Source organism: Orbicella franksi, chromosome 2, assembly GCF_964199315.1.
Source record: "Orbicella franksi chromosome 2, jaOrbFran1.1, whole genome shotgun sequence".
Taxonomy (NCBI): domain Eukaryota; kingdom Metazoa; phylum Cnidaria; class Anthozoa; order Scleractinia; family Merulinidae; genus Orbicella; species Orbicella franksi.
The window spans coordinates 28,670,714-28,696,117 of record NC_138146.1 but is presented as its reverse complement, the minus strand read 5'-3'; the positions used below and the strand labels follow the sequence as shown (position 1 = coordinate 28,696,117).

Sequence of the window (25,404 nt, the reverse complement as noted above, 5' to 3'; positions counted from 1 at the left end):
AAAAAAAAAGTTGGTCTAAACAATGATCTTAACAATACTCGATCTCGTCTTGTTAGATTAGTTTGCTTAAGTAAGAAGCTTTAGTATTGCAGAAGCCACGACCACAGGCTACCGTCAGTCGGGCAGCTTAAACTCAGTGATGTCGAACAGCGGAAAGCAACAAAGTGCAGAAGTGAAATCTGGCTAACCGAGTGGTCTTACGTAACATATAGCAAATATGAAAATTTGAAATGAAACATCTCAACCGGTATTGAGACACGCATTCTGATTTCAGCGACAAATAGAATTCGTTTCTCACTATTTAGCTTTGTGTCTACTGAAACACAGAATTGAGGACTTCATATTTAAGTCTGGAGAGCACACCGGTTCTTGAGTACCAAGGATACACTAAATGAACTTGATGTACAAAGTAACAGGAAAGAATTCCGATCATAGCGTCAGGTATATCAAGTGTATCAGTTGTTGTCGATGTTGCTATAATTCTTGGCAAGAGAAGTTAACAGAGAGGTGGATCTGTCAAGTATGCTTCTTAAAATGTAAACTGAGGAAAATAATCTACGAATCCGAATTATAGTGAAGCAGATATTGTACTTTTTCTTCAAAGAATTGAAATTTTTGCTACGGCATCTTAATTTTATTGGACAAGTTTAGCCCTCTCATCATCTATATGGAAACATCACATCATAAAGTCTATGGGCTCGCCAAACAGATTTTGTTGCAGTCGCTGTTAAATTACTCACTGGATTTAAAGGACTTCAAACACAAAGGTTGAAAAACAAAAAACCCAACTCAATCTTCGTAAGACGAATATTCGCGGTGTACTTACTGCAAAGGAAACAAGAATAGCCACACTTTTCAAAAGCACTGCAACTCTAAACATCTTGCAAAGCGATGTAGATAATTTGTGCCACTGGCTCAGCTGAAAGACTGCAAATAAGGTGGGCAGTTCTCTATCGCTGGGCTAAGACAGATTTACAAGTGTCATATTATACCTATAAGTTGGGTATTCTTTCAGCTCATTTTTCTTCGACGACGATTGGTCAGTCATAAACTGGTCGGTCTAACTCACCGAGTCACGTCCAAACGAGTTATACTTAAAGGAAGTAAATTTTTTCTACGATTTCAAGAACATTTTTTTCCCTGACGGAAAAACTGAGTCATTAAATTCCTGTTTTGCTTTAGCTACAAGGCTGAAATTGAGGTGCGCGGTTGTTTTTCAATTGGCTTTGTACGTCGAGAATTTCTTCTTCCTGTTTCTCTGCTAGTTTGGGAAGTATTATTAAGTCACGCTATCCACATCTTGTGTTACGATAATTGTGAGGCATAAAACCGCGGTACTAAGCACGTAACAACATGCATGCCAGAGATGCAGGAAATTTTAGCTCCTCACTTGTGTCAACACATTCAGCTGTACATCACGTTGCAAATAATCAACTTTGCACTGATTAATTTGTGCCACTGGTTCGGTTGCTGTGAGTCTGAAAATAAGGTGTGCAGTTCTCTATCGATGGGTAAGACAGATTCAACAAGTTACATATTACACCTAGAGGCTGGGTATTCTGTCATCCTGTTTTTCTTATATGCACGGGTTTACTAGAGTATGACCAATCCGGACGTTCATAAACCGAATACCAAAGAAAAAAATTAAATACCGTAAATACTCGAATTAGCGTTGCCCCCCCCCCCCCTCCCCCCTCTCAGGTAAGCGCCCCTCTTATCAGCCGAAATTTAAAATAAGCGTCCCCCCTCGAATAAGCGCTCCCTTCCCCTTCCCCCCATTTTCTGCACGAGTCATGAGACAACAAAGGATGTATAGTTTTCGTCATGTAGTATTAGATTTGCACATTGTTTCAGTTTGTAAACACGTTTAGTGAACACGTTGAACACGTTAAGTACTGACTTTGCCGCGATTTAAACTTTAGGACGGCAGCTTTCCATGTCAATAAACAACTTATGTTGGTGTTTACGCGCAGATGATGTATTAAAAAATTATCATGTCAGGCCACGATTTGGGAAAAATTAAATAACTTCCCCCCCCCCCCCCCTAGCCCCCTTCCTTGAATAAGTGCTCCCTGTCTTCTACTAAATTTGAAATAAGCGCCCGGGGCGCTAATTCGAGGATTACGGTACACTGGTTTTTGTCACAAAGCCCATAGATGTCTAATGTTGTCTAATTCACTGAGACACGCCTAAACGAGTTGTATGTGCCTCAGATCTTTAGTTCTCTGGTTAGAGTATTCTCGGAATTTCAACAGATTGTGCTAACAAGAACTTTATTGGATGCCTATGCTAATGTTTATTTCCCTTAAAAAAATCCTTTTTAAAATATTACAGGAAGTCACGCATACAGGTCACCGTCAGGCGGGCAGTTTAGCCCAATGTCGAATTGCAGTGTCACAGAGATCTTCGGTTACTCAATACACGATATGTTCTCGCAATCCTGAATAACAAGGAAGGGAAAAACGAACGTTTTTTTTTAAGGACTAGAATTTCGGAGATCAGCAGCCAAATTTGACCAGACATTGTTTCATTGTTTGTACTCAGCAAAGGAAGAATAAAACAAATCACTTTAGCTTCCCGGAAGCAGGAAAGGAGAATGTGTAGACGCTGTTTAGCCTTTTTTGTGTAAAAATCCAATAAATTGTCTGTTGTCGATGAATAAGAGCGCCCGCCGATGCGTGTTTTGTACAGTCAGTAAACCCTGACAAATTGGACTTCCCACTTTCGTATAAAAACGTACATCGAACTCATATAATATCCCTAGTTTTTAACTATGTTTAAGGTTGTTGATAAATGTTTGAGAACATATTAAAAGCTTAGCTGTAAATAGGTGAATACAGCAGAAATAATCAGCAAAATTGCGATGACGCTTTCTGTAATCACCTCGAATAACGATTCCGATTTTGTTGGTTGAGTTATCAAAACTCCTTGTCTATTTTATTTTCGCAGTGTAAAATTTCACTATGTTAAAGAAACACATGAAATGAGTAGCCTTTTGGTACTGGTGAAAATTGTTGCAGCATCTCGGCACAAAAGACAACGAAAGAAATCTTTGTCAAGATTTGTTGACAATTGAAAACACCGACTCGGATTTGAAAGTGCACGCGCTGCAATATGCAAATGAGACTTTCCTTTCAAAAACTTTTGCAAACTCGCCAAACAAACATGTACAGGAACAATAAGAAACTATCAAAAACAGGGTTTGGTTAGGATTAAGCATTGTTTGGGAAACTCACAAATTAACTCGATACCAGAGTAAAGAGTTTTCTTACATAACTTTTCTTTACAGAACAAACGCAAAAGCTTACGCGTACAACCAGCGCGAGCAGATATTATTCATTCACAGCGCGAAATTAAAGTCGTGTTTTAGGCCCTGAAAAACTTACCTTTTCCATAAGCTCAGAGCATAAAACTACATATAAGAGCCCTGGTTCTTATTCCCTGTCATCGCTGTGAAAACGCTGCAAGAGAATCTCGCAACTCTCACCATTTGATCACGCAACGTGGCAACATCCGCGCGAGAGCCCCTGACATGTACGTGGATCCGCGCGGATATATGACGTTAGGATGGCGCAATTTGCTCTAAAATATATAGAAAAATTGTTCCACATCATAGGTGCGCGCAGATCCCAAGACTAACGGTCTCCGTCCCCGACTATGGCTCCTGCAAATGTTCAACATGGTAAAACTGAGCTTGGACATGTGAGCTTTTCGGTAAGTAGAGAGTTTGGGGCTAAACATGGACACATATTAAACAATTTTAGCTGAGCTGAATACGTATGAGCAGGACAAGTTAAATTTGTCAACTTTCATTGCAAAAACGTATTTCATATTTAATTGCCAAGAGTTCATCGATGTTTACTATGCCACGTCCATGCGACGTTATCGCAATGCATGCCGGGAAGGGTGTCTTCAACTCACGCGCGAGAGAAGATGGCGGTCGATGTAACACATATTTATCACTCGAAAACCAGACCTAGCTTTCAAAACTTTGACGGTAGTAACGCTTGGCAAACGGGTGAAAACTCACGAGAGGGTTTTTTCTTTCAATTGGAAGATGTATAATCCAGGAATAATAGAGTGAACTTCTGTATCTTTTCGGAGAAGCACAACTTAATCAAAGCAAGGTTTTAATAAATCCTAAGGTTTTGAAAAGAGAAGTTGCTTTTTGTTTATAATTTTTAATGATTCCACGAGCGCGTGTTAGATGTGAGATGGCAGATAGCCAAAGACGCGCGTAGCGCCAAATTGGCTATAATCTTCTCATATTCAACAAACGCGAGTGACATCATTGTTTTGTCAAAAACGCTCCCAAAATATAGAAACTAGAGTAAAATAAAAACAAAAACGCCAGAAAAAATCATGCGGACGCTTACCATATTTGCAGAGTATTCTATATTGACTCAGAACCCATGATGGCCAAGCCAATGAAAACTCTCGAACTGCATTATCCAACGATCCAGTTCTTAATAGAGGTTGTTTGTTAATTGTTTCCGTTTTGCTGGGGCGTTTGTAATGGAAGTTTTTGTTTAACAAGCTAAATCGGGCTATGTCAGCACTATCGTCCTTACAGGAGCATAAGATCGTGACTTACTTCGCTGTTGTATTCTACAGTTACAAGACCACGAAACACAAATCAAATTACACGTTTGTTAGTCCTTTTCAACTAATATCTCTACGTCCATTCACTTTTAGTAGAAATGTAACATTTTTTGCGTTTAAAAGCTTACTCTAAGCCTATAAATTGACGTTTTAGCGGTCCATAAGGAATTTCCGTTGCACAAATAAAGTTTACTGCAAAACCTTTTAATTCACCTCCACCATTTTCGTCTATCGCAAAATTAACGCAAGTCTCGTCGAATTCCTCCAAACTTGGGCTGGCGACCCCGGACGACCATTCGAAAATTCCAAAAGCACTGCCAGACAAAACGTCACCAGTTGGTATGACAACTCTCTCCACGTTTGGTGCTAGGCCACTGACATCTCCCGCACCCAGGCGTTTTTGCACTTTGCTTCTTTGGCATTCTCCCGTTAACACCGTAAAGTGAATTAGCGTCATCCTTACTTGGGGACAACTGTACTCTAGGCATGCTGCATATAAATTATCGACTTCTTCGGTTTGTTTAACCGTTTCTCCAAGCTTTGTTTGTCCATCTGGGGAGAAACTTTCTGCCTTCACAAGGGTTCTTGTCGTTCCAGAAGTCAAGATCTTAACGAAGCATCGTTTGAAACGCGACGACGCGCGGAAATCCTGTTCATCTACCAGAGGAACATATTTTTGGTTGAAGACTACTGGTCTGTTCTCTTGAGGGTGAGATGAGAAGAAGCTCTGGCCCGCACTCTCCCTTTTACAAGACTCCTCTTCGCTTTCCTGGTAAACTGGGCCATTAACAGTCTGTGCACCTGGATTAAATTTGATTCTTCGCTTATCTACAACAGAAGCACCCGTTTCGGGAGGGAGGCGGTCCACTTGATTAGGTAGTAAAGGCAATCCATCCTTCTCCACCTCGAGATAGCCTTCGCTGTCGCACTGAGTCAAGATGCATGCATACCCATCTGAGTTAGTGTGGGCGTATTGGTACCCTTGAAGGACTTGACGCGCACTATTCTCTCCATTTACGAAAATACTAGTGACTTTTGCACCGTCTATTCCTTCCCCCTCAGCGTTAGCTCTATCCTTGGCTAAACACCGTTGTTGAATTCTATCCACGTTGCATACAAATCCTAAGTTCTCAGGTGTTATTTCTCCAGAAAATGCCCTGTTCCTTAATTGTCTCTTGGGACGTTGTGTTAGTTCTTGGTTTCGTTTAAGTTCTCCTGCGTCCACCCATCTACCGGTTTTCTCATCTAGCAACCACAAATGGGGAAAGGGTTCAGATTCGTCAAACTTCTCACCGGTCAGTCGTTCAAGATCAATGTTAATGTGAAGATTCTTAGTGAGGCCAAGGTTTTGGTTGCTGTCGTCCTGTAGTTTAATCTTAAAAAGGCCATACGTTCTGAGCAGTTGTTCTTCACCATCTTCATCTACATTAGTGAAATCGCCAGGTGATTCTAGAATGTCTCGCTCGTTCCTGGGATCGTTGAACTGTATTTTCACCTTAGCCTTGCCATTTTTAGGATTTCCGTCCTTGTCAATCAAACTATTTGCTGGTATGATTACCTCTGCTGTCTCATCGCTCGCAATCGGCACTGCCTTTTCTTCTTCTGCGTCAAACTCGATTGGTGGCGCTTCCGGGCGGAGGTGAATTTTATGAAATGTTGTCGTTCCTTTTCGAAAAGGAAGCACTACTGTTTCTTCTTCGTATTCTTCCATATAATCTCGAAATGTCGCCACTAATCGCTTTGCTGGCTTTGGCACAGGTATCTCAAAAGTCCCATCAAAATTGGAGAATGCAACAACAGCACCGTTGACAAAAATGTCGCAACATTGCACTGGTCTTTCATCAGGTCCACCTACTACAATTCCTGAAAGATAACATACAAGGCTTTGGTCAGTGACAAGTGATGCTGTGAAGCATCTTCGTAGATGGACATTTTATTTCCACATCCGGCGCTAAATCATGGAAAAATTACTGACTCCGAGAGGGATTTGAACGAAGGAGAATGCGAAGGATGGGGTTTGGGAAAGAGAAAAATAGACCGTCATTAAAGCAGTTCATACGTAAAGTACATAAAGCAGAACTTCTTAACTGCTAATATGGAAAAAATGTGATGCATGCATAGAATGTTAATTGATGCGGAAGGGCTCTTTTGTCCGGCCAAACCAATGCAGAGGGGCTGATAAGATGGAAAGGCAGCTTTGAAACAGGTATAACGTTGAAGATAAAGGCACTTACCAAGAACTGTTAAGGTCGCTGGCTCCGAAAATTCTGCTCCGAATTCGTTTACTGCACGGCATCGGAAATCTCCGACCACGTTCTTTCCAACTTTTGTTAGCACTAAAGTTTCATTGTTATTACTCTTCTTACATAGAACTGGTTGAGCAGGCTGTAGACAGTAATGCTTCATCTGAAGTTTTGTTTTCTCAAAAACCGAGGAAATGTCTTCAACCTGCCATTGATGTTGTTATTACCATTTGCGGTGCACAAAGGAGCAGGGAAACTCAACAAACTTCAGTCCAGTGTTATGTCCCAGAGGAATACAATTGGTTTGAATTGGAGCATTTTCCAAACTAAATTAACTGGCATGGATTTGTTGAGCATGAAAGAGAGCTGTATACTGTTGGAGGAGAAAGAAATGGCATGGTATCAAATGCGCTTGAGAAGTTCAATCTGAAAACAAACACCTGGACCACCATGTCGCCTATGTTAAAAGAGGTTTTATTTCCAGCAGTTGCATCCTTAAAAAATTGCATTTATGTTATTGGTGCTTCAAGGGTCAACAGAGGAACATTACAAATTTATGTTCCTTCCATCAACATCTGGACTCTGGGAACCCAATTGAATGTCCCACGAGAAATCACATGTGCAGTAAGTGACGGGCAGTTCCTGTACGCGATTGGTGGAATGAGAGCTGGAGATGGCGAATATCTTAGCTCTGTTGAGAGGTATGACCCAGAACAAGACACATGGACAGACGTTCCTTCAATGTTACAACCTAGAGGTGGAGCATGTGCTGTATCTTCAGGGTCATCTATTTTTGCTATGGGTAACGAGTGTAATGTGCGCATTGCTCTTCCTAGTTGTGAAGTGTATTCTACTGTTTCTGAACAATGGCAATCTGTTGCTTCAATGCATGTTCCGCGGTACTTTGCTGGGGCTGCTATCATAGGGAAGACAATTTATGTCTTTGGGGGAGTTGGGGGAGCTAATGTGACCTTAGAACAACGAAAAGTGGCTGAGCGATATGATATCAACCAAGGTGTGTGGAGTGCAGACATTACTATGCCTTGGGAAGCAAAATATATGCGTTGTTGCCTTTTATGTTTAAGGAGGGACTTTGTGGTGGGTTTGCCAGAAGTTTTAGGTTGAACTGGGAACTGAAAGAGTGTGGCTCCAGAGATATAAATGAACCTGTGAAGTGGAACCTGACCCTTTTTAGTAACACTTTTTAAGCAGTCATCTTCATTAAAGATCGCTGTTGTCTATTTCCACCCACTTGAGTGGTGTCAGAATCAAGATTTTAAAAAAGACGTTGGACTTGAAATTATTCCCTGTACTACATTGAAAACAAGTTATACTACACAGAAAAATATATTTCAGCTCCCTTGTGACAACTATGTATTCAGGGAGGCCCCAAAGTAAGTACGGTGGTTAATTTAAAAAAAAAATTGACAACGTATAATTAAGTAGCAAAGTTTTAACTTGCTGTATAAAACTTGGAAAATATATTGGACTGCAAACGCTTGTATAAGAAAAAATCCCTCACTGGGGCTAATGTATAAGAGATATAAATTTTACCCTGAACTTTTCTAAAAATAGATATAACAAAAATCTGATTTGTGGACGTTACATAACGTCCGCAACATTTAAACAGTATTTTTTTTCTTTCCTTAAATACCTATGAAAGATTTTAAAGACGTTCTTGCCACATAGCTAGAAAAGCAAAAGAAACATTTTGATAAAAAGAAATCTCTGTTAGGCTGCAACATTTTCCAAATAATGACAGCACAACAATGTTCTGGAATGTAACATGATGTTACCCTTCTTGAACTTAAGTAAAAACATTTTGAAATGGTTTTTAAAAGCCAAAACATTACACCATAAGGCGTAAGACCATATGTCCTGCTAGACAAACTCTAGTTTCACCTAACAAACATTTTGACTCAACATTTTTGACGGTTCAATTGCGCTGAGCTAGTGTGACTTAATTTCCTGCTTTTATGCTAATATTGACAGGGTAACCATTCACTGTACAGATTGGGTTAATTTCAAACTTCTCTGGCCCTGTTCTGATGTCATGCTCAGCATGAAATGTAATGCACATTTGACTCAATTACCAGCTGTTGCTTGGGAAAGGAGCGCACACTCTCCAGGAATCAGACCCAAGAGAGTGGCAGAAATCAAGGCTAAATGCATGGAACTTGTACGGAATAAATGAAGCATTATCTGATTTCAAAATACATACAATGAGGCTCTCCAACACAGCTATGTCAATAAAAACGATCATGCTCCATTATTTGACATTATTTTTAATATATAAAAGGTGTATATTTATAATCTAAAATCTAGCCAAAATTGCCACACCCTTTTCATTAAAGCAAGAGGGGGCCCAAATTCTCTACCCCATATTTTGTCAAGAATTGAGTAAGAAAGAGCCATCTCACTTTCTACCACCCCCTCGCCTCTTCCCTCTTCCATTTGATCACCTTTGGATCTGCTTTGCATGCACTACTAAAGACTGCCATAGTTTTTTCTAAACATATCACGACAACTTAATAGCTGGTGATTGTAACACATTGATTAACAAAATAATGCGATAAAATCAGATTTAATGTGACTTAAGAAGGAGACTTCTGTATGTTTGCGCAGAAGTTTAACTTTTGATAGTTTAGCATGCTTGATCCTGCTTGGAAGTATTTATGATTCAAATGGGATGGATTTCATTTTTGGCGTCATGCTGTTAAAAACTGATTTCTTGTTATTTGATATTCTGCGTCCATTATGTGTCAGGACTGATGGTGTTTTAAACGTCACAATTTACACCAAAATGGTGTAAAGAGGAGGAAGTGCAAGATACCAGTTCTGAAAAGAAATTTGTTTAACTCCTATACTATAAGTTATCGTTTGACTTTTCTAAATCGGTCAAGTCAACACTCCTCACAAATGCTATGTAGGCTTTGTTCTACGATAATTATGCATATAACTGAATCAAGGGCTTTGTTTCTAGTCTTCACTCTTTGGGGTGACGAATGGTAAATGCGAGACTTTGCGAGAAGGCAAGGCTAGCATTTTTCTTTGATGAGCCTGAGACATTTTGAGTTCTTAAATTGCGAAACCGAGTCTAGTTGCCCGGGTAATTCTACTATGACGCTACGTCACCACATTCTAGAACAAGCTAGCTGTTTTTTGGAATCCAGACAATTTACCATAATTTAGGTTTAACCTTTTCTCTGTGAAAAGTTGCGTTACTGAAATTCAATATATCAAGCGACTCGGGACTTCCTGAAGCTTGCAAAAAGTCGAAAACCAGAGACAGCTTGGTAAAAAAATCGAGAATGTGAGACCCATCAAAATTCGATAAAAATTTTGCGAGAACCACTTTTTTAACAACCATTCGTCTCCCCAAGGTCTTTGCATTATTCTTTGTAGACCATCTGTTCAGTTTCTATTCTGACCTTTGTGACATGATTTTCTATTTATAGGTTTCAGTAAGCTAAAGAATTAAGTAAAACTGTAACATGCATGGCAATCCCTAATAAAAGCTGTGCGCTGTCAGTTGGGTCTCTGTGGGGTTCAGTTGTTGCAATTGAATCTAACCGCAAAACCTTTAGAAGCCCCACCGGCAATCTCTATTCTTGAATTGAGACAGGTAGTCTCAAATTGCTGCATATCAAAGTTACCCCTGGGTTGCCAGATTCCTAAAGAAGTGCCGGACAATTCGTCGCCCACTGGTGTCAAAATTCTCGCGACATTTGGTGCTAGGCCGCTGTTTCTACCGCTACCTAAAGTGTCTTGTACAAAACTTCTTCGGCATTCTCCCGTTAACACTGTAAAGCGAATCAATGTGGCATCCCGTTCAGGACACCTGTGCTCTAAGCATGTTGCAAATAAATTACGGTTGTTATTTACTGGTTCGGTTTGTTTAGTTGCTTCTCCAAACTTTGTTTGCCCATCTTGGGAATAGCTCTCTGCCTTTATCAGGGTTCTTGTGGTTCCAGTGGTCAAGACTTTTAAGAAGCATCGTTGGCGAACGGAGGAACGCAAAAATCGCCCTTGGTAGTTAGGTTCCGGAACGTATCCTTGATTGAAGACTCCTTGTCTGTTGTTTTGACTGTGAAATGCGAAGAAGCTCTGACCTCCACTCTCACTATAGCAAGAACCTGATTGGCTTCTCTGATAAACAGGGCCATTATTTAGCCGTGCACCTGGGGTAAATTTGATTCTCCGATCATCTGCAATAGAAGCACCTGTTTCTGGAGGGAGGCGGTCCACTTCTATTTGATTAGGCAGTAAAGGCAATCCATCCTTCTCCACCTCGAGATAGCCTTTGCTGTTGCACTGAGTCAAGATGCATGCATACCCATCTGAGTTAGTGTGTGCGTATCGGTACCCTTGAAGGACTTGACGCGCACTATTCTCCTCATTTACGAAAATACTAGTGACTTTTGCACCGTCTATTCCTCCCCCCTCAGCGTTAGCTCTAACCCTAGCTAAACACCGTTGTTGAATTCTATCCACGTTGCATACATATCCTAAGTTCTCAGGTGTTATTTCTCCAGAAAATGCCCTGTTCCTTAATTGTCTCTTGGGACGTTGTGTTAGTTCTTGGTTTCGTTTAAGTTCTCCTGCGTCCACCCATCTACCGGTTTTCTCATCTAGCAACCACAAATGGGGAAAGGGTTCAGATTCGTCAAACTTCTCACCGGTCAGTCGTTCAAGATCAATGTTAATGTGAAGATTCTTAGTGAGGCCAAGGTTTTGGTTGTTGTCATCCTGTATTTTAATCTTGAAAAGGCCATACGTTCTGAGCAATTGTTCTTCACCATCTTCATCTACAGTAGTGAAATCTCCCGGTGATTCTAGAATGTCTCGCTCGTTCCTGGGATCGTTGAACTGTATTTTCACCTTAGCCTTGCCTTTTTTAGGATTTCCGTCCTTGTCAATCAAACTATTAGCTGGTATGATAACCTCTGCTGTTTCATCGCTCGCAATCGGCACTGCCTTTTCTTCTTCTGCGTCAAACTCGATTGGTGGCGCTTCCGGGCGGAGATGGATTTTGTGAAATGTTGTCGTGCCTTTTCGGAAAGGAAGCACTACTGTTGATTCTTCGTATTCCTCCATATAATCTCGAAATGTCACCACTAATCGCTTTATAGACTTGGGCACAGGTACCTCAAAAGTCCCGTCAAAATCGGAGAATGCAACAACAGTACCATTGACCAATATGTCGCAATATTCCACTGGTTTTTCATCAGGTCCACCTACTACAATTCCTGAAAGATAACATACAAGGCTTTGGTCAGTGACAATTGCTGCTATGAAGTATCTTAGCAGATCGACGTTTTATTTCCACATCCGGCGCTTAATCGTGGAAAAATTACTGACTCCGAGAGGGATTTGAACGAAGGAGAATGCGAAGGATGTGGGTCGGGAAAGAGTAAAACAGACGGTCTGTGGACTTCTTTGGAAAAACTGGAAAGGAGACTTCCCATTGGCTTGCGTGTTTCGCTATTTTCCGCCCTCACCCCTTTACGCTCTCATTCTTTTGAATTCCCCGCGTTTTTTCTCGATGAACTTATAAGAAAAAATAGACGGTCTGTGGAACAAACTAAGTAGTGAAGACATTATTGATCATGTGCAAGTATTTCTGTGCAAAAAGCGGTTATCGGCGGGTTTCTCGTGCCATGTTTGATGGATAATGAATTTACGATCCGTATTTATTTTTAGGCTTTTCAAAAACGCAACTGGTAACGTAAATGGCACCTTTAACTATGGTGTTCCTTTCTCTGCAAACATCACATCGGCAATTCACTATTCGTTTCATTTTAAATTCTCCACGACCACAGCGAACGGTAGTCTCACTCACAGTTCCAGCCTGGCAGCAACGCTCTGCTTCGTCACACGACTTTAGGAACGGTGTATCAGCTCTCAGACAAGGATGACTATTGCACTTTCCAATGTTAACTTTGTTGTTATTAGTTCCATCCTCGACACAGCCATCAGGTAGAGTAACAAAATGGTCGGATGGCGTAGAATTGCAGGTGTCTACAACTGGATCTGAGACCAACGGATTAGTTAATGTCGCGCTTTCGTTAAAACAGTTCATACGTAAAGTACATAAAACAAAACTTCTTAACTACTACTATGGAAAAAATGTGATGCATGCATAGAACGGTACTTGATGCGGAGGGCTCTTCTGTCCGGCCAAACCACTGCAGAGGGGCTGATCAGATGGGAAGGCAGCTTTGAAGCAAGTATAACGTTGAAGATAAAGGCACTTACCAAGAACTGTTAATGTCGCTGACTCCGAAAATTCTGCTCCGAATTCGTTTACTGCGCGGCATCGGAAATCTCCGGCCATGTTCTTTCCAACTTTTGTTAGCACTAAAGTTTCATTGTTATTATATTCTTCTTTGTCCAAGATGTTTTCATTCCTAAACCTGTCGATCAAGCAAACGCCGTAGATCGAGTTTTATTCTAATGTAACCTGGGCCATGCCTCATATAATATTCTACAGTCTGTACAATTTTGGCGATGTGATATTAATTCTTTATACTGCCATTTACTTGACCATGGCGGTGTCCAGCCAGGAGGTCTTGCTACTTTGGCCACCGCTCACATATAAATTTTATTTCGTTACGGCTTCATGTCTCCTAATTTTATTTTTTTACTATTTTCATTAATCACCTCATAAAATGTATCTAAATGCCCTATACAGTGTAAATAAAGAGTTTATTTCTTTCCCTATAAATTTCGTGCAGCAAAGCGTCTCCATCGTAAAGGAAGTAACGAAAACAAAAACAGTATATGATATGCTGATTTGTTTTCCAGTAAACCGCAGTTTTGGGAACGACCTGCTTACCATTCTATAACTGGTGGAGGATTTCCTTCCACTTGGCAGCAAAATGTCACATCTTGTCCTACGAAACGCCTCCTGTCCTCTGGGTGGGATGTCACCGATGGGTGAACTGTTTTGTTATTCAAAATGAATAATTAGTTTATAGAAATTGCTTTGGATTTGGATAGTTTTTTTTTGTCAGCTTTAAAAAAGTCAACATTTTATAAAGAATGCGTAAGCTCAATGTAAGCCCCCATTTCTTCAGTTTTGCAGCCAAAGAGCAAAAACGTTCACCAATTACTGAGTGTTGCAAACTCTTTAAAATGTTTGGAGTCAATTCGTACCTTCTCTACGCAAAGTCGTATGCTGCAATAAACAATGATGTAAGGATCCCCCGACACATTATGTACTGGAATGCATTGTATCCAACATGTGGTGGTGGTTACCACGTGACAAAGAAACGACTAACGTGAACGGCTGTTGAACCCCTGTCGCTGTATACTACTCTAGGCCGTTTATTGTTCTTTAGAAAACCGCTCCATCATCATAAAAAAACATACCTGCATTCTCCATTTTGACTTTTAGGACAGATCTTGAGTTTGTCACTTCAACAGTCTGAGGGACATATCCATTCCTGATGATCAAAAGAGGTTTTCCTTTTTCAAAGCAGAATAGGTCGACCACAAAATAGCCATTGTCTTGACTCCTACTCAAGATTAGGTACGGAGATTCAGCCAGCGAAATATTAGCTCCAGCAAGAGGTGTATCGCGAAGTGACAGCACTCGCCCCTTCAAAGTACCTTCTTTATTTGATGGACACCTTGACTTCCTTGCGTCTGCAAAAATGTAGTTAAAGTATATAGGCTTATTTACATGAAAAACACCTACACAGCTGGATGTAAAACAAAAATTATCCATATAGATATATATATCACGGTGATTTCAAGAGACCTGGTGATTTATAAGAAATTTGCGAATCCCTCCGCACGATAAGTTTAAGTCTGCATACGAGCCAAGTGGCTCATCAGACTGGAGCTTATCCCGGTTTCTATAGCATGGAGCGACTAGGAGTATTTCTACTCCCGCCTAAATGAGATGCTAGTCCATCGCTAGTTTACCCCCAGCGTTAAGTTCGCTGGTACACATTTATACACCTAGGTGTAGAGCTGTAGAGAGGCACTGTGAGAGTAAAGTGTCTTGCCCAAGAATACAGCGCAAAGTCCCCGGCTAGGGCTCGAACTTGGACCGCTTGATCCGGAGACGAGCGAACTAACCATGAGGCCACCGCGACTCCCACCCTCCACGTAATACCGCTGTGGAATTGCAGTTTTGAAAATTGCTACAACCTTCACCAACAAAATACATTCAAGCTACGAAGTTTAGTGAGTGAATCCGTACCTGGGCATTTCCAATCAGCACAAGTTTTTTCCTGCAGCGGTTTTCCAGCACACCAGCCGTTCTTGAGAGCTTTTCCCGTGATTTTATTTCTGCAGATGCGACTTCTACTCTGTCCACCTTTCCCACAAGTGCGCGAGCAGTCATTCCACGGTGACCAGCGGCTCCATTTGCCTTCTAAAACAGAAACAACAAATACACTGTGAGAAAGACGTTAAAATTATCAGAAAGCCAGGGCAGAAAGGAAACTATTTAGAGTCTAACTTAAAGGGGTCTTTATACGTGATGACACCATTTACCTCTTTTTGTTGCTGACCCAGAGAGGATGACTGGTCAGAGAGCTAATCTCCCATATGGGCCCTATTCCTAAGGAAAGATAAAGTCTACATACGAGCCAAGTGACCCAACAGGCTGGTGCTCATTTCCAGTTTCTGTAGCATGAAGAGACTAGGAGTATTTCTACTCCCCCTGGATGGGATGCTAGTCCATCGCAGGGTTATCCCCAGCATTAATGTCACCAGTACCCATATGCATACCTGGGTGGAGAGAGGCACTGTGGGAGAAAAGTTTCTTATCCAAGAACACAACACAGAGTATACAGAGTCCGCGTTGAGGGCTCGAATTTAGACCGCTCAATCCAGCGGCGAGCGCAATAGCCATGAAGCCACGGCGCCTCCACTGAGGTAATCAATCTTTATTTATTTTTAGACAGCTTATTTTCTTCGGCGAGGAGTTTACCACTCGAGTTGGTTGGAGAACAAAAATGCGTGTTAAGTCGTTTGTGTTGTCCACTTGAGCAAAATCCGCGTCACAGTCTGTTTTACTGGGGTTTCCTAACCCGGAGTGATCTAAAAACAACTTGAGAGGGATTACCGTGTGAATAAGGCTTGTATGGGAGATGAACTATCTTGTCCTTGATTCTCTGTAATTAGAGCTGAACTATTGATACCTTTAAGTTTGGCTGGTGATTCATTGACAGGTCCACATAAAAAAAGTGAACACTTTGCGTGTTGGTGACAATCATTCTCACACGCGTTCATACATAGGCTTTATTTAAATGCGGTGATAAAAGTTTAGAACTGTTTTTCATGATTGCCACGCGGGAATCTGATGTATCAGAGATGTTGCTGATTTTTTTTAACTATCTAGCAGAACCGACATTTCTAAATTTGTAGGCAATTTGTTCCACAACAGTTGCTCCAACGTAACTGAAACTTCGTTTTAAATGATTTGTATTTGCGGCTTTACCTGCTACATTTCTTATGTTGTACATATTCTGCTTGACAAAGAGTGAAAAGTTGAGAAAACGATGCTTTAAGTTGTTATTAAAATTACTTACCAGTGGTAGCTGAACTTATCCAGTCTGCGTGAAATTTCCATCATGTCGTGAGGGAAACAAAAAAGAAAACATTTTCATGGTAAAAAGATGAAGCAGAGAAAAGTTTATTTGAGAGATTATAATCAGGACCATGAGCGTATAAACAGTATTGTGGCATAATATAAGATAATCAGTAATCAGTCCAAGATAACCAGCGCAACTAACAGTGAAGACAAACTGATAGTTAGTTTCACCAATGACCGGATGTTTTTAAAACATGCCATGCTCTTTAGCCTGTGTAGTTAAAAACGCAAAACCCGTGTTCAGGGGTTTAAGAATCCCAGAAAAACGCACCCTAGTTTCTTGTTTCATATCTCTCTTGTGTATAATGTTTTGCGCAGGGAAGAATGTTGCAAAAGATTTGATCGGTGGGAGTGTAATCATGAAAACTTTCTCCTGAGTAATTATGTATTCAATTATGAATTTTGGACAAGAAAGAGTACAAAGAAAGATTGCTGTTGTTGTTGTTGCCTGAAAGAGCTAAAAAAGTAAACTTATTATATCATTGATAAGTAGCTTACCAGGACATTCCCCGCTGGAACATTTTCTTGTTTCATGATTGTATCCGTCACACAGTCGTCTTTCTAGTTTTTGCCCCGTACTGGGTAAAATACAAGTGCCTCTTCTTCTTTGTTTACCACCTCCGCATGAAACTGAACAGTCAGTCCAAGGAGACCAGCGCCACTGGCCCCCTGATAAAACAAACAATAAACCAGGAACATAAAGTCAGCGTGTGACACCCTGTGTGGACTGAGAGGAAAGATTAAGGGAAAACCCAACTAATAGCTCGAGAACTGATCCTTTTTTTTACTCTGCTGTCAACGTAAGATGCCATGCTCTGGGCATCTCAACCCAACCTTGTTCCTAGGAGCTAGGGACAAGCCCTGGTAACGAAGTTGATCTCAACCACCCATCCCTGCTCCCCGTTGATAACCTATGTATCTTCAAAATGTCCTAACCCTAAGGTTAAGTTGGAATGCATTTCATAATTTCGTCAGCTATTCACAATAGACATCACTGAAACAAGTTTGATTACAGGACCAAAATTAAATATAACTAATTCAGGACGAGCAAAGCAGTGAAGCAAATTTGTCTAATTGAGGTACCTTCTGTTTTGAAGCAGGTGAACCACTCTTGTTTGCTTATTCCTGGATTCCCGTCAATATCACATGATCTAATAAGTCCGGCTGTACATGCTTTAGAGATATGTATTGTCTCCTGAAGGATTCTTAAAATTTCCTCCTCGTCCAGCCTTTTGTTCCTATTTGTGTCCCAGTAATCTTCAAAATCGCGCTAAACGAAAAAAGGAAACCTACTTCGTTTTCATCGCTACGAAAGCATACATATATTTATACCATGCCATAGAAACTACAGCCAATCAGAGTATGGGAAAGTCGTATATTCGCCTGCATTACAACCAAGGAATATCCCACTGGTTGGTATACCTAAGCGCCTGAAGGCTTGTGGGTAAATTACTGAGAACATACAAGTGACTTGTGGGATATTCCACGGTACACCACTGGAAACTATTATTTATTAATAACTATTTATTTAATTTTATAATTTTTACGAGTAATGAACGATACTTGGATTTAAATTCATTGTTTAATAGGATTCTGGATAAAACAACGTAATTAAAACTTGGCATTGATCAGTACCTATTTTTTCCTTGTTGTTGTTTCTTTCTTTTACAATAACATGTAAACATAAGGAGACCGGCATTGTCTGATTACCTTTGCATGTCTCAACCTTTCAACCAAAGAATACACTTTGTCGGCTTTGTAGGTTCTGAAATTTCTTTGCAAATACTTGTCTTGAAAATTGATGATTCCTGCCTTGGTGCAAGCTGATTTAGCCTCTGAAGACATAAATGGAAAATTATCACATTCGCACCGGTATTACAAAACACAAAAGGAATGAGTATCGAAATAGCATTATCAGCCGAGAACTTTATTACAATCCGTCCTGGTTCTTAGTTGGTAGAACACTGCACCCGTATCGCAGAGGTCATGGGTTCGAATCCCGTTCAGGCCTGAGTTTTTTTCAGGCTTTAATTTCAAAACTACTTCAGTTGTGTGTATAACCGCGATGATCAATCATGTCTTCATATCTTTCTCCGCAGCTCAAATATATGGTCTTTCATATATTCATTTGTATTAAAGGGAATATTGACCTGAGGCCCCTTCGAGTCTCGAAAGACCCAGTAGTTACCGCTCCCGAAGAGGTTTTTTTCGTTTACCGTGTTTACATTCAAGATCTACATATTACTGAGTAGTTTTGAAATTCAAACAATATAAATATCAGTTAACGAAACAGAATGGACTGTTTTTTAAGCTAAAAACCACACTATTATTCCTTAGATTTAGATCTTAAAATATGGTGCTCCGGAACCGTTAGGTTACCGGGGCTTTGGAGAAAGGGCGAGGTTGGCAACATCACCAAATTGAGTAAGTACATTTCTGAGGGTAAATCAGCCAAATTATTTCAAAATTGATTGGAAACATGAGCATAATCACCGCTGAATCACACTACAGAAAGGCCTGTTACTACTTATTTGGATTAGGTTATATCATTTGGTAGCTATGTTAAGAAACAAGAGACCTATTTTGTTTCTGGGACCATTTAAGTGCATTGCCCAGCAGCACGGAACTCATCAAAAGCTGTTATTTATAGAACGGTTATGCTGATTTTACCAATTGATTATTAGATGTGGTATGCTAAGCACCAATCTGACTAAAGAATTGGTCAGTGATTACAAACTATTAGAAATATAAGAGAATATTGTCAAGTTGGTACGCTTTTGGTGACGTATTGAAATTGAGCAAAAGGGTCAAGTTAAATTTATTTACAGGTACAAGATATGTTACACAGAATATACTCAGAGGGTATTTTACCTTGCTCAGTGCAATTTCCTTGATGTTTTACTTGAATATGGATTTCATTTGCACAAGCAAACCTGTGTAACTCACAGAGGTTTAGGAACTGGACGTGATAAACACTGCATACAGGAAGGTTTTCACTTGCACATGATGTTGGACATACGCATTCGGCTGTTACTGTTGTGCCAACTTTCCGCTCAACGCACATCTTTCCTTTTTTACAGAAGGTCTGTGAACACAAACCCGCTGCAAAAACAATACTTATATCAAAAAACTGAATATTAATGACACTGAAAGAAAATTAGAGAAGTGCTGTACAAAGGACAAATTAGGTATTTTCGGTCTTAGTGTTACCATAGCAACTGATCGCATTTATCGCGGCGCCCTATGCAACAATGTGGCGCGAAAAGTGAAGATAATTATTCAAGTGCTCTAATAGTCTGCTAACTCAAGTGAGCCAACTACAGCACGCATGATCGCTGCGTCAAAATCGCTGACAGTTGTTTAACCAGAAAGACCAGTGAAAAACAATGTTTTTTCAACAGTAAAAGAAGAAGAAGACGTTCAATTGCTTTCTACACGTACCGCCTGTAGACACATTGCCTTTGCTTCCTGATGCTGTCACTGTGGCCAAGTCATTCAGTGCCTTTCAGGAAAAGAAAATATAACCTTAAGCCAGGTTCACACTAACTGACTAGCACCATAAAGTCATAAAACTATATAACAACCCTAACAAGTTCAGATTATTTCCTTATGTTGTCATGCGGCTTATGTTATTATCCTGTTGTTGTGCATGGTAATCACCATCCTGCATTCTTGAACCTATAAATCTGTTTGCGTTACTTTGCTGTTTTGGCGTTATGTTACAAGGCTGAATAAACTTAAGGTAAGTTTAAACATGAAAATAAAATACAGGTAAGACTTAATAAAATGATAATCTCGAGAGTAAATGGCACGCTCAGATCTTGCCTTATTCATGACAGCTTTATTCAATTCCTTCGCGTGAATTCTTTCCGATCCAGAATCATAGCAAGCAAGAACTAAATGAAAGTTGATCAAAAGAACGCTTTTGGATTCTGTAATATGTATAAACAATAGTAAGATTTGGATTTTATCACTAATGTTTCTTTAAGCAAAGTTTAAGGTCTCGTTCTCGCTGCATGTTTGTTTTCTTTGGTGAAAAGTTTCAGCATTAGGTGAACAACTAAAATGAAAACTAACGCAGAAGTAATGGAAAAAGGAATCCTGGCTCAAGTACCACTAGAATGTCAGCAGGCCACGGCCTGCTATTTAAGGAGATTTGTTTTTTACATCAATTTCACTTTACTATGTACCGAACATAATGTCTAGGAACGGTACAACTGAAATGCAACACCTTAAGCACCATAAAACCATAATTTTTTAGAGGCTTGCATTCGGTAACACAAGAAGTTCATTATAAATGTCTTGTACAGTCAAAAGTTTATAAACTTCCGCAACAATAAGCTTCCCCTTCAGTGCATCTAAGAAAGGTCTGTTCAGTTGTAAACATCAATTAAACATTTACCGCTTAGTTATGACATGTATGAGCAGCTGGTCACGTCGTAATTACAAGCGCAAGCAACTCTTTTTTAAGAAGTGATTCGATTTCCTCCAATTATTTTGGCAGAAATGTCAATTTAGGAGAAGAAAGAAGAAAGAATCATAAAGTACTCACCACTAAAGAAACCAGAAGAGTCACACTTCTCACAAGCACTGCTCTGTTACACATCTCCTCTTCCAGTGAGAATCAGTTCTACAGTTAGTTGTAATCTTCTCGGCAAGCAGAGCCAGTTAGTTCGAGACACAATGTTAGTGCATGCACCTGGTTTTGTTGCAACGCTGATAATGAGGTGGATTGTAATTTTCGAGGGCTATATATAGGCAGAATTACCTGGAGTTTCTTCTTCCTGTTCATCGGCTTGTTTATTTGATCGCGATATGTTATTTCGGAGGAATTGAATACTGAACCATATTCATGGGTAATGTTACTTGTAAGAAGAACAACACATTGTTTAGAAGCTTCATCCTGTTTTGCTTTTCCGTGTCTAGTAACATGTGATTGGCCAGTTTTAAAGGTATAGCACAACACCTTGCTGATATCTGAAGTTACAAAAGCACGTATTACTAGAGAGTTACAGAGGAAGTATTCATGCATAATCTTAAGCCAGGTTCACACTAACTGACTAGCACCATAAAGTCATAAAACTGTATAGCAACTCTAAAAAGTTCAGATTATTTCCTTATGTTGTCATGCGGCTTTTGTTATTATCCTGTTGTTGTGCATTATAAAAATCACCATCCTACATTCTTGAACCTATAAATCTGTTTGCGTTACTTTGCTGTTTTGGTGTTATGGTACAAGGCTGAATAAACTTAAGGTAAGTTTAAACATGAAAATAAAATACACGGTAAGACTTAATAAAATGATAATCTCGAGAGTAAATGGCACGCTCAGATCTTGCCTTATTCATGACAGCTTTATTCAATTCCTTCGCGTGAATTCTTTCCGATCCAGAATCATAGCAAGCAAGAACTAAATGAAAGTTGATCAAAAGAACGCTTTTGGATTCTGTAATATGTATAAACAATAGTAAGATTTGGATTTTATCACTAATGTTTCTTTAAGCAAAGTTTAAGGTCTCGTTCTCGCTGCATGTTTGTTTTCTTTGGTGAAAAGTTTCAGCATTACGTGGACATCTAAAATGAAAACTAACGCAGAAGTAATGGAAAAAGGAAACCTGGCTCAAGTACCACTAGAATGTCAGCAGGCCACGACCTGCTATTTAAGGAGATTTGTTTTTTACATCAGTTTCACTTTACTATGTACCGAACATAATGTCTAGGAACGGTACAACTGAAATGCAACACCTTAAGCACCATAAAACCATAATTTTTTAGAGACTTGCATTCGGTAACACAAGAAATTCATTATAAATGTCTGGTACAGTCAAAAGTTTATAAACTTCCGCAACAACAAGCTTCCCCTTTAGTGTATCTAAGAAAAGTCTGTTGCAAACATCAATTAAACATTTACCGCTTAGTTATGACATGTATGAGCAGCTGATCACGTCGTAATTACAAGCGCAAGCAACTCTTTTTTAAGAAGTGATTCGATTTGCTCCAATTATTTTGGCAGAAATGTCAATTTAGGAGAGGAAAGAAGAAAGAATCATAAAATACGCACTACTAAAGAAACCAGAACAGTCACACTCCTCAAAAGCACTGCTCTGTTACACATCTCCTCTTCCAGTGAGAATCGGTTCTACAGTTAGTTGTAATCTTCTCGGCAAGCAGAGCCAGTTAGTTCGAGACACAATGTTAGTGCATGCACCTGGTTTTGTTGCAACGCTAATAATGAGGTGGATTGTAATTTTCGAGGGCTATGTAAAGGCAGAATTACTTGGAGTTTCTTCTACCTGTTCATCGGCTTGTTTATTTGATCGCGATATGTTATTTCGGAGGAGGTGAATACTGAACCATATTCATGGCTAATGTTACATTTAAGAAGAACAACACATTGTTTAGAAGCTTCATCCTGTTTTGCTTTTCCGTATCTAGTAACATGTGATTGGCCAGTTTTAATTTAAAGGTATAACACAACACCTTGCTGATATCTAAAGTTACAAAAGCACGTATTGCTAGAGAGTTACAGAGGAAGTATTCACGGAGTGAAAAAAAAAAAAATCTTTGTACCCAGTTGAAAATTCAAGCATAACATTTGGGTTAGTTCTTTCTTTGCAAGTTGAAACTGAAATCAATAATTGTTTTGCGATAAACCTCGAAAGTTGGAAATCAGCTCTGCTCGTTTTTCTGCCACGGTGTTTATAATTTAACGGTAGAAAATGATTGACAATCTTGTGTTCCGCTGAACCAAACCGCAGATTTCAGCGCCCATTTTTTGTCAACACGTCCTGTTTATCAAGTTAGGTAAAATGTCTGAAATATTACGGTAAAAACGGAGCATCTCCCATATCAAGAAGGCAGAGAAAAGGAATGGCCAACAAATTAATCAAGAACGGAGTAAAAGTTTGTCAGAAGTCTCAGAAGAAAGCTGTTGGATTTTATTTACAATACTGAGAGATGGACGTTTCTACGTTCTTTTTATGTCCTATGTTTTGTCCTCTTTGGTAAATTCTTTTATCATTACCCGCAGTAAATATCGGAATAACGATACCACATCTCGAGAGTTGGCACACTCATTTTTAACTTCCTCATTTAGTACTCAACACGCGATTTTTCTCTCTTATTCCAGAGCCGAATTCAAGCAAAACAAAAAACTTTTATTGCACGTAAACCTCAGGAACCAGAAACCAAAGCCGTAGAATTATATCAAAAGATTGACTTCGCTATTGGGGAGGGAGTATCACATGCGACCTTTGAACGATAAAAAGCCTGATACAGCCAATTGATAAAGTATTTTTCGCAAGATACTTCAGACATAACAGAATTATATGACTGATACAACGAGGCTTTCTGTGGAAAATCATAGTTATATTTCTTAAAGGTTATGCGGAGTTGGGCGAGACATGTCTTTAAACCATTGCATAGGAAATAAACATGTATGCATGTTCTTGCAGTTAAGAACTGAAAGAGTTTCTCATTTGTTTGAGTATATGAAAGAATTTACCCTGAGTACTGAATTGAATTCAACGGTAAATCTATAAAATATATCGTGTAATAAAGACAAAGTAGCGAACATAATTTACAAAACAGACCTCAGATCAGATCAATAAAGTATAATCAACTTAATATTACAATCTCTATTTTTGAAATCATAAAAAGGACGAAGAGTTTCGACTGACATCCATCAGCATTGGTGAGTGTGGAAACTAATTGTTAGTTAATACATTTACCGCAGAAACAGGGACAACCTGCCGAGGAAACGTCATAACTGAAATACCGAGAATTTGTAACGTTTCGTTTCCAGCAAGATGAGTCGATTTATGCCTTTTTTAAAAGCAATGGAGGCGGCAGAAAACAGTATCGACTATGCATTCATCATCAGTGGATGATTGTGACAATTTCCCAGTCGCAGGGTTCAAGGTACCTCAGAAACTGAACAAACGAAATCGTGTAGCTATGGATAAGGAAGTGTTTAAAAAAGAGATAAATAAGGAAACAATTCAGCGTATCATGAAATGAAATGTGGCAAGGGCAATATGTCAAAGGAGATTCTTACGTGCAGGTGACTTGCATGTGAAAGATCAAACACAGCTTTCTTTGGTATGGAGATATTTCTACGATGATCATTAATGTTTAAGTTTTCATTGAAATATTGTGCAAAAATTTTGCTGCGCTAAAGTCAACGAGTATAGGTAGAATTATATTTTTAATAGCGAAAATGACAAAAAGTGTATAGGCTTAGAAACTTGAAAGCTTGGTTAGCAGTAATCGGAACATATATACAGCCAGACGTTGTCAGTCCTTAACTCCCGCGATAAGGTGGCAGAAAAGTCAATCTTTGCAGTTGGAGAGACTGCATTCGTTCACCTACCATTTAGAAATATTCGAAACAAATTTATTTTAAGACTAATCAGTGAATTTCATTATGGTTACAACTGATGACATTCTTCTGAGTAGGGCGAAAAACCTAATTACATGTACCGGGCAAGCATGTTTTGAAGTATTTTTAAAGTTCATAGGGTACTCGCTACTAAAAGAACAATTACAATAACTAGTCCCTACAGCTCTCGACTCAGAATTTTTTCATCCCGTATTACTAATTCAGTAGGGAGTTTAAGCAAATCACTACGGCTGGCGCTGATACGGCTGCCGGAAGTAAATTACCCCCAAAATGAGTCACTGCGCATGTACGTCGGTTGCATCCGGGATGTTTTGCCGTAGTGTTTACTCGACGGGTTTATTTCGCTTCTCTGGCCCTTAACAACGGACATCTCGGCATTTTAAGAATTCCATTGGATACTATATCCTTTAAACTCAATTTAAGTCAAAGATTGCGTCAAGGTTGCCTCTCATAAGCTTGTTAATCCGTATCCTGAATTTACGATAAGTTTTGGCAAAGGTGTTGGAATGGCGAAGTGAGTCAAGTGAAATATTCGTGTTGGGCACGAG

The 25,404-nt window shown here is 39.6% G+C and overlaps 2 protein-coding genes and 1 pseudogene across 2 annotated transcripts; 1 reads left to right on the top strand and 2 right to left on the bottom strand.

Moving 5' to 3' along the window:
* Positions 1–4,726: 4,726 nt before the first annotated feature.
* LOC145472558 (cartilage intermediate layer protein 1-like) lies at positions 4,727–6,313 on the bottom strand. The gene has a single exon (XM_081454962.1). The coding sequence runs from the start codon at positions 6,311–6,313 to the stop codon at positions 4,727–4,729; it is 1,587 nt and encodes a 528-aa protein (XP_081311088.1).
* A 299-nt stretch (positions 6,314–6,612) lies between these two features.
* LOC145472542 (uncharacterized) lies at positions 6,613–8,393 on the top strand (annotated as a pseudogene).
* A 2,001-nt stretch (positions 8,394–10,394) lies between these two features.
* On the bottom strand, positions 10,395–21,557 carry LOC145472526 (cartilage intermediate layer protein 2-like). Its single transcript, XM_081454961.1, has 13 exons — positions 21,008–21,557; positions 19,897–19,957; positions 19,327–19,557; positions 18,166–18,290; positions 17,539–17,725; positions 16,954–17,124; positions 16,394–16,417; positions 15,058–15,231; positions 14,220–14,495; positions 13,684–13,789; positions 13,104–13,261; positions 12,585–12,878; positions 10,395–12,094 (listed from the first exon to the last, which is right to left on the bottom strand). Exons 1-13 carry the CDS (start codon positions 21,059–21,061, stop codon positions 10,395–10,397), a joined length of 3,561 nt encoding a protein of 1,186 aa, XP_081311087.1. The 5' UTR covers positions 21,062–21,557.
* Between the last annotated feature and the right edge of the window lie 3,847 nt (positions 21,558–25,404).

What these genes read in the sequence shown, in the direction of transcription:
- LOC145472558 (XM_081454962.1), bottom strand. Translation starts at nt 6,313, where the DNA reads ATGGAAGAATACGAAGAAGAAACAGTAGTGCTTCCTTTTCGAAAAGGA.
- LOC145472526 (XM_081454961.1), bottom strand. Translation starts at nt 21,061, where the DNA reads ATGTGTAACAGAGCAGTGCTTGTGAGAAGTGTGACTCTTCTGGTTTCT. An exon ending in AGGCAATGTGTCTACAGGCG is followed by an intron (nt 19,558 to 19,896) that starts GTACGTGTAGAA and finishes TTGTTTTTGCAG; the next exon opens with CGGGTTTGTGTTCACAGACC. An exon ending in AGGAAATTGCACTGAGCAAG is followed by an intron (nt 18,291 to 19,326) that starts GTAAAATACCCT and finishes TTATGTCTTCAG; the next exon opens with AGGCTAAATCAGCTTGCACC.